The sequence below is a fragment of the Neovison vison genome, chromosome 2, assembly GCF_020171115.1.
Source record: "Neovison vison isolate M4711 chromosome 2, ASM_NN_V1, whole genome shotgun sequence".
Classification (NCBI taxonomy): domain Eukaryota; kingdom Metazoa; phylum Chordata; class Mammalia; order Carnivora; family Mustelidae; genus Neogale; species Neogale vison.
The window spans coordinates 55,495,375-55,509,569 of record NC_058092.1 but is presented as its reverse complement, the minus strand read 5'-3'; the positions used below and the strand labels follow the sequence as shown (position 1 = coordinate 55,509,569).

The window sequence follows — 14,195 nt, the reverse complement described above, 5'->3', positions numbered from 1 at the left end:
GGGGAGTCTGCTTCGCTCTCTGACCTTCTTCTCGCTCATGCTCTCTCTCACTGTCTCTCTCTCTCAAATAAATAAATAAAATCTTAAAAAAAAAAAAAAAAAAAAGAAAGAAAAGAGACTGGAAACTAAGTTAACAAACTCAGAAAAGGAGGTGAAATTCACAGCCCAATCCAAACACATTAAAAGAAAACAGTAATGGTACATACGATTAACACTGGAGTCTATTAGCCATACGTTCTTTTCTAGGGTTACCTAAAATTACATATAAAATCCTGTAATGCAATCTTTGCTATGTATTTTATAAAACTATTATATGACCTCCATCTCACAGATGAGGAAACTGAGGCTCTGAGATTAAGCAATCTCTCCCCAGATCATACAAGTTACAAGTAGCAGAGCCAGATTTCAAGTCTTATTCCAAAAGCCCATACTCATCAGTACATCCTACTGCTTCAGCCAGGGATCACCCTAACTCCATAAAAAATATACCCTCCGAGGATGAAATGAAGAAATATCCATATGTAATGAAATGAGTCAAGTTTTCTATAGAAGGTATTCACTCTAATTAGTAGTCAAGTGATGATTAAGTATCAGAGAAATCGGGGGAGCATTCTGACTCTAAAAAGAAAATTTAGTCCAAATCATCTGAATGTACTACATACATTCATGTATGCCCTCTTTCCACAACCCTCTACGCCACCTCTCTCTGAGAAAAATTTAACATGCAGTTTAGAACATACAAGAAGGACAATCATGAGACAAGACATGTTTTGTGTTTCTCCAGCAGTCTTGTAGCATTATTCAGAGACAGAAGTAAGTCGCCCATGTGTTAAAAACATTGTTCTAGTACAGACGGATACATGAGATTGGATGATATAACCTGACGACACTAAACACTTAGACCACAGAGTTAACTCCCATCACTCAGAATTGGAGTATAAGAAGCAAATGATACTTATAATTTGCAAAAGTTTTCTTACAGGAAAGAGGCAGGAAGAAAAATGCTGTTTAACACTTGTATTTCGCATTGTAAATGGATATTCTAGTTATAAATCAGTTTGTGAATCTGTTTCCAAAAGAGAAGTCAATTCTGAGAGCCCTGACTGATGACTTACAGCAGCCACAACCTGAAAGGTGGTAACTGTATCAGGTAAGGTACTACCATTCCAGATCAATGACTAGCTGACATACTTAACTGATATCTCCTATTGTGTTTCTCAAAGTGCAATAACACAAACAGTGCTTGAGGTGTTCAAGAATCTAGTCCATGCAGATATCTGGTCCATGTACCAAGGACCTGGTACAGGAGACAGAAATCTGGAATTAGAAAATCAGGATTTAAAAAACTAAAACAGAACTTTAAGATCACAAAAGTGGGATAAGAGAAAGAAAAAGAAAAGGCTGGCTGCATATAAAATGATATCAAAGAGCCGCCATAAAGTGTCTTCTATGTGCCAGGCATTTGTGGCAAGTACTTTGATCCCACTATCTTAATCTCTCTCTTTTTCCAACAAAAGTAGAGTAAGAATATTATGCAATCTCAACAAATCTTTGAAAGTACCAGTGGGAGTATTTACTACCTTTATTTATAAATAAGAAAACTAAGCAGAAGGAAACTTCTTGCCCTGACAGACTTTTTTATGATACCTAGACCTAATGCCAGCTCGTATTTTCCATGAATCCACTCTGCATACAGATTAGAAGGTTTAACAATGGCGGTTACTACTATGAACAAGAGCCATGGAAGTCACTGATATGAATAAGGACCAAACCAAAGAAAACCTTCAGCATAAGTTTGCAACTAACACTTACATGGACTTGAAAAATTCATAAGAACTTCATATTTATCTCATCTTTAAAACGTCCTTAATGGGGTGCCTGGATGGCTCAGTTGCTTGGGCATTTGCCTTCAGCTCAGGTCATGATCCCAGAGTCCTGGGATGGAGCCCCATGGGGGCTCCTCCCTCTTCCCCTTATTCTCCTCTTGTGTTCTCCCTCACTCTCTCTCAAATAAATAAAATCTTAAAAAACAAAAACAAAAATCCTCCTTAATATAGGTTGCTATTACCTCTAATTTTTACAAGTGAGTTAAGTGATATTTCAAAAGATCATGCGGAATAGGTATATTATTAATCAAATGTTCTCAGTCTCTCTACCTTTAGCCTGCCATATTCAAGGTCAATAGAATCACCTTGAGGGCTTAGCAAAACAGAGTCCTGGCCCCCACCCCAAAGTTTCTACTCTAATAGGGCAGAGGTGGGGACTGAGTATCTACATATTTTCTACGAGCCGGGCCATACTGATGCTCTTGGTATGGGACTACCTTGAGAACCACGTATCTCACAGTATAAGTTACCTGCAAATTTCCTTTCCATTGGGAGATAATAAAGCTTGATCATTATCTTTTTTTTTTTTTTTTTTTAAAGGCAATCTTTTATTTATTTATTTATTTATTTGACAGACAGAGATCACAAGAAGGCAGAAAGGCAGAGAGAGAGAGGAGGAAGCAGGATCCCTGCTGAGCAGAGAGCCCGATGCGGGACTCGATCCCGGGACCCCGAGATCATGACCTGAGCCGAAGGCAGCGGCTTAACCCACTGAGCCACCCAGGCGCCCCGATCATTATCTTTAATAAAGTTTATCACTAACACCTGACATCTAGCTCAGTTATGTGTCCAAAGGATAAGTGACATACTAACTGCATGGAAAGAATTTTTTTTTTTTTATATCACTTTTGGGAATATGGAAGGCCTCATATTCATGGTTAGGTCAATATTTTTCCCTCCTAGGTAAGTATTTAAGAAGAATGACTTATAAGAAAAAAGAAATAAAAAAAAAGAAGAATGACTTACTTTAGCTCTCCTCTAGCCATCCAAGATGACTAAAGAAAGATGACTAAGGGGAAGAAGGTGGCCCCAGCTCCTGCTGTCATGAGAAAGCAGGAAGCCAAGAAGGTAGTCAATCCCATTTGAGAAAAGGCACAAGACTTCCGGTATTAGACAGGATATCCAGCCCAAAAGGGACCCCACCTGCTTTGTGAAATGGCCCACAGCGACATCTAACTGCTGCAGGATAGAGCTATTCTCCATAAGCATCTGAAACTGCCTCCTGGGATTAACCAGTGGACCCAGGCTCTGGACCACCAAACAGCTACTCAACTGTTTAAGCTGGCTCACAAATACTCACCAAACACACAAAAGCAGAGATTGTTGGCCCTGGCTGAGAAGAAAGCTGCTGGCAAAGGGGATGTCCCTATTAAGAGGTCACCTGTCCCTCCAGCAGGAGTTAATATTCTCACCACCTTAGTGTAAAACAGGAAGGCTCAGCTGGTAGTAACTGCACATGCTGTGGATCCCACTGGTCTGGCTATCTCCCTCCCTGCCCTGTGTTGTAAAATGGGGGTTCCCTACTGTATTATCAAGGTGAAGGCCAGGCTGAGCCATCGGGTCCACAAGAAGACCTGCACCACTATCGCCTTCGCACAGATTAACTCAGAAGACAAATGAGCTCTGGCTAAGCCACTGAAAGCTATCAGGACCAATTACAGTGATGAATATGATGATATCCACCCTCACTGGGGAGGCAACATCCTGGGTGCAAAGTTGGTGGTTTATACCACCAAGCTGGAGAAGACAAAGGCTAAAGAACTGGACATCAAACCAGCTAAATTTTGAGTTTTCTGTACATGAAAGCAATAAAAAGTTCTCTTTCAAAAAAAAAGAAAGAAAGAAATGTTACTCACTTATAACAATTCATTTCTCAAAGAAAAATTTAACAACACTTCTAGTATTGGCTAAACAGAGAACAGAGGAGAGTCAAAGTGGCTGATCACAGTACATATGGAGGAGATCTGACTGAACAGCAAGAAATAGTAACAGAACTGGCAGATAAAGAAAAGTCACCTAAGTCAGAGCAAATGACTACTGCACAAGTATAGAAACAAAAATGAATAGCTGGGTTACTGTGATTAGAGCAGAAGGTATCTGTAAAAACTAAAAAAGGCTGGACTTGGTATTTTTACCTACTTTCTCTAGTAGGTAAGTGTTTTCTAGTAGGAAGTGTTATACTCTACTTTTGATTCCATTTGAGTGTAACTGCTGAGCAGTTACTGGCACTGGAAGGGCTTAAGGAAAATTATACACATTACAAAATGTTCAAAATGGACTTTGGCAGGGAAAGATTTAGAGACAGAGGTAGGATGGAATCCCCTGCTATCATTCATGTGTAGAATAATTAGAACTTAAACTAAATACAGATGCACATTCATAGGACTTCTAAAAAAAGTTCTAAAAAAATATAAAAACAACACTAAACAAACAAACAAACAAAAAAACCCGAAGTTAAAAACAATAAAGCTCTAATAAAGTTCTAATAAACTTCAAAGTTAATTTTAGGTGCACTCTATCATGTGTAAACAAAATCTCCTTGCCCACTCCGTCAAGAAAATACTTGCTTAATTTTAAAAACAAAGAATATATAGATCTTTTATGCTTTTGCTTAGGTTATTAACTTTTAACTTAACCTCTGTCACCTAATATCAAGTAAGAATGCAACAAGTTTGTAAGCAACAATCAAGACCCACTGAGGAATACAACAGAGTTTTACATTAGTATGAAAAATATCTTATGATGTAAAGTATAAAGCAAAGATCTTGCAGTAACAACTACAGTAAAAACCAAACTCAATTCTGCCAAGGAATCCTCAGTTTCAAATTCAAGTAGCATTTATTATATCCCTACTATGCACTAACGAAGTACGTAAGATTTAATAAGTATTTTGTAAGGGTAATTCATTGTTGTCTGCCCCACCCCCGTCCCTCCAGTCCTTTTTCTTTCAACTTCTATATTCATCTTCTTCCAGGAAATGCTTCCTTCTTTCCAAACACGTATTTTGGTTGAAAGCTCACCTTCTAAACTATATAACATCTGATCCAATTGGAATCACTGCATTTCCTGGCCATAGGTTTGGAATGGGCACATGACCCAAGCCTGGTCATAGTTTGTTTCCAAATCTGTACCAGTGCCAGCTAAAGAAACAGAAGACTATCTAAAGCAGTACATCTTGGGAGACCTGGAAACTGAAAGCATATAAAGACAGCTGGTCTGAAAAAGGATGCCACCATGTAGATCGGCAGAAACAGAAAATATCTTCTGATGGCACTTGAGTCCTTAAGGCCTAGATATCCTCCTGCCCTTAATAAAATTACATGAGCCTTAAATTCCTCATTTTGTCTAAGTTAGTTCAAGATGGATTTCTATTTGTCCCCAAATATTCTGATGTAACAGGTAATGATACCCTATAAAACAAAATGTTCCTTGTCATTTCCCTCTGAAAAAAGACTAAAAGCTAAATAAAACATGGCTGACAATATACTGTTATATTAGGGACTGTCAGTACACCTGTTCTGGGTAATCTCTCATTAACTTGTATCGTTAAAGTCTTTTCTAAAAGGTATTAAGTAAGGGGGCTTTCCTCAAGTTAAACTAAAACATCACAATAAAGTAGCAATGTTTTTTTAATTTAATTTTATTTATTTATTTGAGAGAGAGAGGATAAGCAGGGGAAGAGGCAGAGGGAGAAGCAGACACCCCATTGAATAGAGAACCTGATGAAGGATCGATCCCAGGATGTGGGGATTATGACCAGAGCCGAAGGCAGACTCAACCAGCTGAGCCACCCAGTGCCCTAAAGTAGCAGTGTCTTATTACCAATGGTTAAGAGTATAGAAATGAGGAAAACAAAGTGAAAGAGAAAATTATGGGTCAAGTAGAATAGATGTTCACAGTTTGGGTGTTATAAATTTCTTTGAGAATTTTATAAATGATATAACTACTAGGATTTATTGAGTGATTACCATGTAGGACACTGTACTAAATTTTTATATAATAAAACTGAAGCTTTAAGATGTTAAATAATTTGTCCAAAGTCACAAACTTGCAGCTGACTTCTGACCAGGCAGTGTGACTAAATGCTTTACAATACCTTTACATCTATATGCTATATACCGTCTTCCTTGAAACCTGACCTAGATTAAGTGTACCTCAACCTGACAGAATATGAAATAAAATGTACTGCATTGACAGACTGTAAGAAATATAAAGGAAGATATGGACATAGTACAAAATGAATAAAAACACAAGAATGTGACTATACTTGCATACGATGCTTTCTTTAAGAAGTTAAGTTCACTAAGCACTATAACAAAAACAGGAGCAATCCTGTCTGCGTAACCTAAAGGGAGGCTAGCTGGAGGTTTAAAAAATGGACTTTTTAAAAGACATTTTATATGAAGTTAAATCTGTCCTTTAACTTCGAAACAATACAGTAATGTTACCAAATAACTCAGTATTATTTTAAGGTTGGAGAGGTGTCCATCTGCTGGGAGAGAAGTGGGTCCTTCTGCCTCATATCAGATTAGTCCTTTAGAAATGACTGCAGGTGACAGCAGATAATAGCTACTGAAGGGCCATTTGGTTGATGGACACAGTACTCTTCTCATATTTTGTACCACAAATGATTTATCAATAAATGCTTATGAAGGAAGAGAGGAAGAAGGAAAGAGACTAATTTCCAGCCAGGATGGTCCAGGGGACTACATCCAGTGTAGACTACAGAAACAGTTCTGAGGTAACCAACCTCCTGGGTTTGGGGTTTCACTATAAGATAAACTATAAAGGGATGCGGCACTGAACTTTATAATCCCCACACTGGCGTTTCTTTTCATTCAATACCATTCTTGTTTGTATACTTCAAAAAATACTCGATCTCTCACATTTTAATCTTTATTTCCTAGTTCTGGAGATTCACCAGATGGTATGTGTCTAGCACTTCAAAGTAAATATTAAGTATAATATTATTACAATGTAATTTTAAAAAATACGGATAAATACATAAAGAGATCACTGATCCTGATCCTGCTTCTCCTAAACACACCACTACAACTGTGCCATTCAAAAACTGTGAATTTTGAGAGTACATTTGAAAAACAGTTAAACCAGCCACCATATTGCTATTTCTAGCAAAAAGTCTATTTACTACAGGAATGTTCCTGACACTCCTCCTAAGATCACCACAATAAATTCTAACCTGTGTATCTAATTCTACTAAAACATTTAAACGGTAAACTTATATAACTACCTTTTATATTAAGATTCATGCCTGTACTGAACTATACTGAAATGTAACAACAAACATTAAAGCACCTTCTATGAAAAGCTAATTTTCACTTAAAATTTTAGACTTCAAACCGAATGAACTTAAAACTACTGGCCATGCAGTTAGTGGTAACTCCTGAATAAACCAACTGTCAGAATTCTGCCATGGTTACATCAGAAGTTCATTTCATATAACCAACATGCCAGGTAAAAACCAACTAACCAATTCTTGACAGCTGTAATATTTCATTTCTATAAAAGAAAATCAGTAATCAATATGAGAAAATCGTCCTCATTTTTTAAATTAAAGAAAAAAAGTGGTTTATAACTAAAGAGTTTATACTGGCCCTGAACTAGCTTAGCTGCAGGTTACAGATGAAAGCATTGGTGATTTTGAGCAACTTCAACTTCAGCCTTAATTATTCTGGAAAAAGCTAGGAAGCACCTGAGAAGGTGTAAGATAGTCTGGATGAAGAGAATGATAAAAGACTGGTTCCCTGTCTTTCTTTCTATATCCTCTACAAATAATTCTATTTTAAGTTTTTTTCCCTAAGAAGGGTCATTTGAAATCAAATTTGGGAAGGCTATAAAAGCCTGAAGGCAGAAGAATGAAAAAGAAATAGTAAAAGACAATACAAACTTCTAGCAAAACCCATTAGCAATTTTGTACTAATTAAATGCAATAGCTTATTTTCCAAAACAGAAGAAAACAGTAACATCATTCTACCCCATAACCTGTACTGATTATCTCCTCTTAAATAACTATTCACACAATTATCTAGTAATGTAGAATGTGAGGAAATGGAAAATATAACATTTTCCTCCTTTAAATGTTATCCCACGGATGGGTTACTCAGAAACAAAAATATATCTAAAGCAACAGAAGTTTCTATGAAATATAGGCAAATAACTGCCTTTCCACTTAATGAATATATGAAGTGACTGTGATTCTTTGAACGTTCACCTGGGTTCTCAATCATTCAAACAAATTATACCTGTCTTCTGAATGACTTCCCAGCCTCTTCTAAAGAACAGTTTTGACTCCAGGCTCTTCAGGTGCTTCTTAATTCTTTCCTGAAAAGCTTTTATAACAACTAATCATCATCGCCCTTAAAACCAATTGTTTTTGGCTTAATAAAATATTGAATTGCTTAGGCACTGTGGATTAAGCCAGCACTAATTACCATTAGATTCAAAATGGGACCATCTGACAAGATTTGACTAGATATTAATAGAATTTCTTTTCTAGCTCTTTAAATGTACACTTTAAAAAGTTCCAAACTAAACTTCTGAAACACAGATTAGTCTTTACTACTACAAAAGTACAAAAATTCATTTTTCCACGATATTATGTACTCCAAATGCTTAAAGACTGACACAATGTCTTATTCATTTCTTATGCTTTTTTTATCATGGAGTACAGATCATTTATGTAGTATATTTTAAATTAGAGCATACCCGATCGATTTATCCATTCATTCAAAATGTTTGACCACTCTTGCTAAGTACCAGGAAATACACTAGGGAATAAAACGGACACTGTCCCTCCTCTCATGGAACTGAAAGAGGATACAGATAATAAATTAGACAAACATACATACAAATTGTGTTACTTATAAAGAAAGTATTGAATGGGGTAAAGTGGTTTAAAAAAGTTAATCATGAGACAGGTTAAGATCATTCTGAGGCAACATTAAGCCCAGACTTAAGAGGATAAGGAGTCAATCTCAGAAAGCACGTGTCAAAGAGAAGAATGAGCTAAAAAGGCTTGAAGCAGAAAGAAAAAGCACACCTAAGAACAGAAGCAGCTGGTGTGGCTACTTAATAGCATGACAGGGGCACTATCATACATGGATGAAGGATGGTATCATGCAGATGGCTTGCTGGCCAAGTCAAGGAATATGGATTTTCTTCTGGTGTAACAGGAAGCCACTGAAGAAATTTTAAGTAAAAGGCTGACAAAAATGAATTTGTATTTTGAAAAGACCATCACGGCTATTATAGAAATACCCTGGAGAGAAGAGTGGTAAAAGAGGATATGGGGAAAATCTAGTTGGGAAGTTATTATAATAGTCTAGGCTAGAAATGATGGGGACCTGGGCTAGAGAGTGGCAGCAGAGATGGAACAATGGTCAGATAAGAAGTGTGTTTGTGGGTAGAAATGATCAGCTTATTTGGGATTGAGTACTGGGAATGAAAGAAGAGGACTCCCTGATTTCTGACTTAAGCAACGAAGTACAATATAGTGCCATTTTTCATTAAGCTGAAGACAGGGAAGGAAGAGATAGAGGAAGAACATTAATTGACATTTCTGCTTTGGACATTTAACTTTATTTATTTTTCAAGAATTTTTAAAAAAAATTTATTTACTTAGAGAGAGAGGGAGAGAAACTGCACACGTGCACACAAGCAGGGGGTGGAACAGAGAGACAGAATCTTCAAGCTGACTCCTCACTGAGCACAGAGCCCACGGTGGGTTCCGACCCACAACCTGGAGATCGTGATCCGAGCTGAAACAAAAGTCAGATACTTAACCAACTGAGGCAGCCAGGTGCCCCTTGGACATTAAAAATTTAAAGATGTCTACTGAGATATCCAAGCAGAAATGTCAAGCAGGGGATTAAATTAAAAAAAAAAAAAAAAAAAAAAAAAACTGGGGACAGGAAATATGTTAATGCTAGAAAAATGAAGAATACTGATACCATGAGTTTAGTTTAGATCACCTAATTTAGTAATTTTCAAATCTGATGTGTATATATTCTAATTCAGTATGCCTTGGAAGAGGTATAGGAATCTGCCATTTCTCAAGTCCATGAGCGATTCTGAAGCAGCTGACATTCATACCACATTTTGAGGAGCACTAATTTATAGGCAGAAGAAAAGTCCAGAACTGCAAATTGGAAACTCCAAATTTAAATCTTGCGTGAAGGAAGAAGAGTCTGCAAAGGGCACTGAATAAAAACAAACAGGAAAAATTGGATAGTGGGGTACTCCAGAATTCAAATAAAAGAAGGGAGTGGTAACTGCTGAATACGGCTAAGAGTAAAATACATAGAAAAGTGACTGATGGATAGAACAATAAAATCATTGGTCATCTTGACAGGAAGGGGTACACTATCTATTTTATGGAATAAATGGGAAATGAAAATAATAACCACTATTACAAAATTGTGGCTCTGAAAGGGTATAAGTAAAATGTCAGCAAGTGCAGGAGGACAGAGATATATCTGAGGAAATTCAGCAAACTTTTTTATTTTTTAGAGAGCAGGAGATGGGTTGAGGGGCAGAGGGAGAGAGAGAGAGAGAATCTTAAGCTGGCTCCACACCCAGTGCAGAGCCCAACAACCTGACTCAATCTCACGACCCTGAGAGATCATGACCTGAGCTGAAATCAAGAGTTGGACTCCTAGCCAACTGAGCCACCCAAGCACCTCCTTTATATAGCCCATTTTTTACTGGACACCTGTGATGTTTTATTAAAGTAACTATTTGAATTCTATTCCAAATAGTTATTTCTTTTTAAAAAATGCCTTACATTTCAAACTTTAAATATCACACCTATGACCACAAAAATTTTCAGTATCAATTATATACAATACCACTTTTCACCTAAAACAAACACAGAGAACCAAAATTTCAAGTATTTCCTCTCTCCCCCCAAAAAACCCATGACTACTACATTCTCTAGCTCTTAGTGTTATTTACCCTTGCAAGATCCTCTATTTCAGAACTGAAGTTTGTTTCTCCTTCCATCATTTCTTCCTCTTCTAATGTTCGTTCATCATCAAAATCATGAACCAGCATGTCAGCTGATGGATCAAATTCATGGTCATCTGATGTTGCTGAACCTCCTGGTAAAGAATATTTTTAAAAGTGTGGTAAACCAAATTAAATGTTATTAATATTAACTTAATGTGTACGCTATATGAAGCTGGATACAAGTCAAATAAAAGTATCAGGGAAGAGCTATGCCCATTGAGTATTATTTGTTTTCTAAAATCCTTTCCCTTACACACATCACCAACACCCCAAAAAATTCTCTTCTCTAAGGGATTACTTTTTACCCGTTTCACCTCTATATATTCACAGTTAAACTTACAACTAGGATGAAGGATGAGAGGAGAGTATAGCTTTTAAAAAAGTATATACAGCTTTTAAAAAGAGTACTGTCATCTAACCATGAAATTTCAGTCGCAAAGAATAAAGGGTCATATCAAAACCAGATCATTCATGCAGGAAAAATCACAATTCTTAATCATTTGATATTTAATAAACCCAATGAGCATGAACCCTTATGGCCCATGAGAATACAAAGTCATGTGAAATACAAAGTCATATGAATAAATAGTCTGATGAAAATACAGCTGCACTCAAATATTATTTTATTTGTTCTTCCATGAAAATGTATTTTAACATATAGGTAGCTGTTTTAAACTTATTTTATTTCAGAGAGTAATTCTGATACAGAATATAAAAGCAAAATTTATTAAAAACTGCATACAGAACTCTTATAAAAGTCATTAAAAATACTCCAATAGGTACTGATGTGTAAGCTCATCTATTTTTAGAGTGTGGCTGGGGAATACTGTTGTACTCAGTAGGGTCAAGCCTGTAATTTTAGATTGCAAGCGTTCGGCACAAACATTCTATAAACTATTCCCACATTTGGCTATTGCCAAACCTGGACTTAAGTTTGCAAAAGCATTTTTTTTTTTTTACTAATAAATAAGTTATTACTATTTAAAAAATCAATTAGCAATTTTTAAAATAAAGTTAATAAAGGTTATATCATTAATTAGAATATATTATACCAATATACTCTTCCTTCAGTCCATTAAGAGAACCAGTAAGTAAAACAGAGTCAAAGGTTGATTTTTTGAAAAACAGACTATTAGGGATAAAGGGGTGCCCAAGGCTCAGGGGTCTTGTCATCTTCCGCAATTTTCAGTGTAAGAACCATTTTTTGAGAGCTTATTGTGTGCCTAATACTATGGCTCAAGCACGCCATACTCATTATATCTTATTTAATCTTTGCTACATACATTATATACATTAAACATACATACATTATATCTTATTTAATCTTCAAACAATCCTATGAGCAAAAACAAAAACTTGAGGCTCAGACAGTTTAAGCAGCATGTTCAAACCCATAGAGCCAATAGGGTGGCAAGGATGGAATTTAAATCCTGGGTCTGCAAATTCCAATGTCTCTGCTTTTATTATACTTCAAGCTTCCTACAAGCCCCAGCCTCAGAGACAGTAGGTATCTTGCCTCAAAGAATACTTGAAGAGAACTGATTTTTCTTAAGAAGAAGAAGAAGAAGAAAAGAAAAACAAAAACAAAAAAATTAATTTAAGTAGGCTTTACACCCAGCATGGAGCCCAACATGGGGCTTGAACTCACAACCTGGAGATCAAGATTTGAGCTGAGATCAAGGCCCAGATGCTTAACTAACTGAGCCACCCAGGGGCCTTGAAGAGAACCTATTTTTACTAAGATGTGTGAACTGCAGGCCAGATCAGGTGGTGAAACACTCAGAAGTCTTTCTATTCTTTGAAGAACACAATACTGGTATTAAATATAAAATAACTAAATACATAATTTCTAAATCAGGTACCACCTTATAACACAAATCAGTTAAAAAAAACTATCCAAGTTTTAGAATGACTTAAAAATAAAAATACAGGGGCAATTAGGTGGCTCGGTCATTAAACATCTGCCTTTGGCCCAGGTCATGATCCCAGGATCCTGGGATCGAGTCCCGCATCAGGCTCCCTGCTCGCTTGTGCTCCCTTTCTCACTGTGTCTCCCTGTCAAATAAATAAATAAAAATCTATTAAAAAATAAAAATCTATTTCATATCACATATACTATCAGTTTCTTTGGATTAAGAAAAGCCAGGCATAATTTTATTAGGGCATCTTAGTACCAGCTGAGGGACTGGTACTCACTGAAACAAGAGTTTTGTAAGAGAGCAGTTTGAGAACCCCTAATTTAGTTGCAGTTTTTTCCCAAACATTATCCCTTCTTCTTGAGTTTTTAATGAAAAATACTCCCAGAACTTTTTAGTTCACCTAGCAATCTTCCAGGATGCTTAGTCAATAATCATGTATTCCTACAAGTGATGCTGTATTTTTCTTCTCCGTTATACGGAGAAAGATCCTAAAACCACCTCACACCACCACCCTGAATGTACTATTATCCTAATCATAATACAATTCCCTATGAACGCAAATACTGCAAAAATCTAATTATGCTTAATTCCTAACTACTTATGCATTTTCACTAACTAAAAAACAAAACAAAACTCACATGAATACATAGTATCAAGTTATTAGTATTCTATTACTGACCTAAAGTCTCCCATTTTTTGTTGTCATTTGCAAAGCCTATTATATTTAAAGCTTTACCACCTCACCCTGTCACTACATGAAATACCAAAGGGTAGTAAACCTTTTCCCCTTCTCACTCCAATTCTTTCTCTGCATATACACCACACTGTTTCCTACTTTCAATTTCACTTCTTTTCTTGCCTTAACCTGACTTCTTGGTTTTATCTGACTTTTTTTACCTTGTTGAAACCAATTAACCATCCTTTTCCTTTCTGTTAATTATTAGACCTATTGTTAGGCTGTCTCCTAGAGGTAAAAATCCCTAAATAAATCATTAGAGGGAGGGAATCTGGTGCTTTGTGTAAATAAATATTTTTCTTTAGAGTTAAGGCAAAGATCAGTTTGGTCATAAAATTACATCTTACTATGAAATTACTAAAAGTTACCTTATATCTTTTCAAAGATTCAAAAAATAAATTGTTTATATCATGTGCACTTATTAAATAATTTTATTTCCTTCCCTTCCCTAAATCTTTACCCCCTCTAATGGTTACTAGTCTTACAGGTAAAACCCTGTATTGTGTCTCCACAGGTTTACACTGGTAAAGTCTACAGACAAACCATTGAGCCTGGGTCATGTGACTATTATTAGTACCATCAATTCCAAAGTACAGATGTTACAAAGGCCACTGCCTTTTATCAGTG

General features: G+C 36.3%; 1 protein-coding gene and 1 pseudogene across 7 annotated transcripts in view; one reads left to right on the top strand and one right to left on the bottom strand.

Moving 5' to 3' along the window:
• MIER1 (MIER1 transcriptional regulator) overlaps window positions 1–14,195 on the bottom strand; it is a 62,590-nt gene that overhangs the window by 30,724 nt on the left and 17,671 nt on the right. For all 7 annotated transcript variants that reach the window (XM_044238433.1, XM_044238427.1, XM_044238428.1 and 4 more), the window contains one exon: window positions 10,860–11,005. In XM_044238433.1, coding sequence (XP_044094368.1) covers window positions 10,860–11,005 — 146 coding nt within the window. The remainder of the gene's footprint in view (window positions 1–10,859; window positions 11,006–14,195) is intronic.
• On the top strand, window positions 2,785–3,699 carry LOC122900065 (annotated as a pseudogene).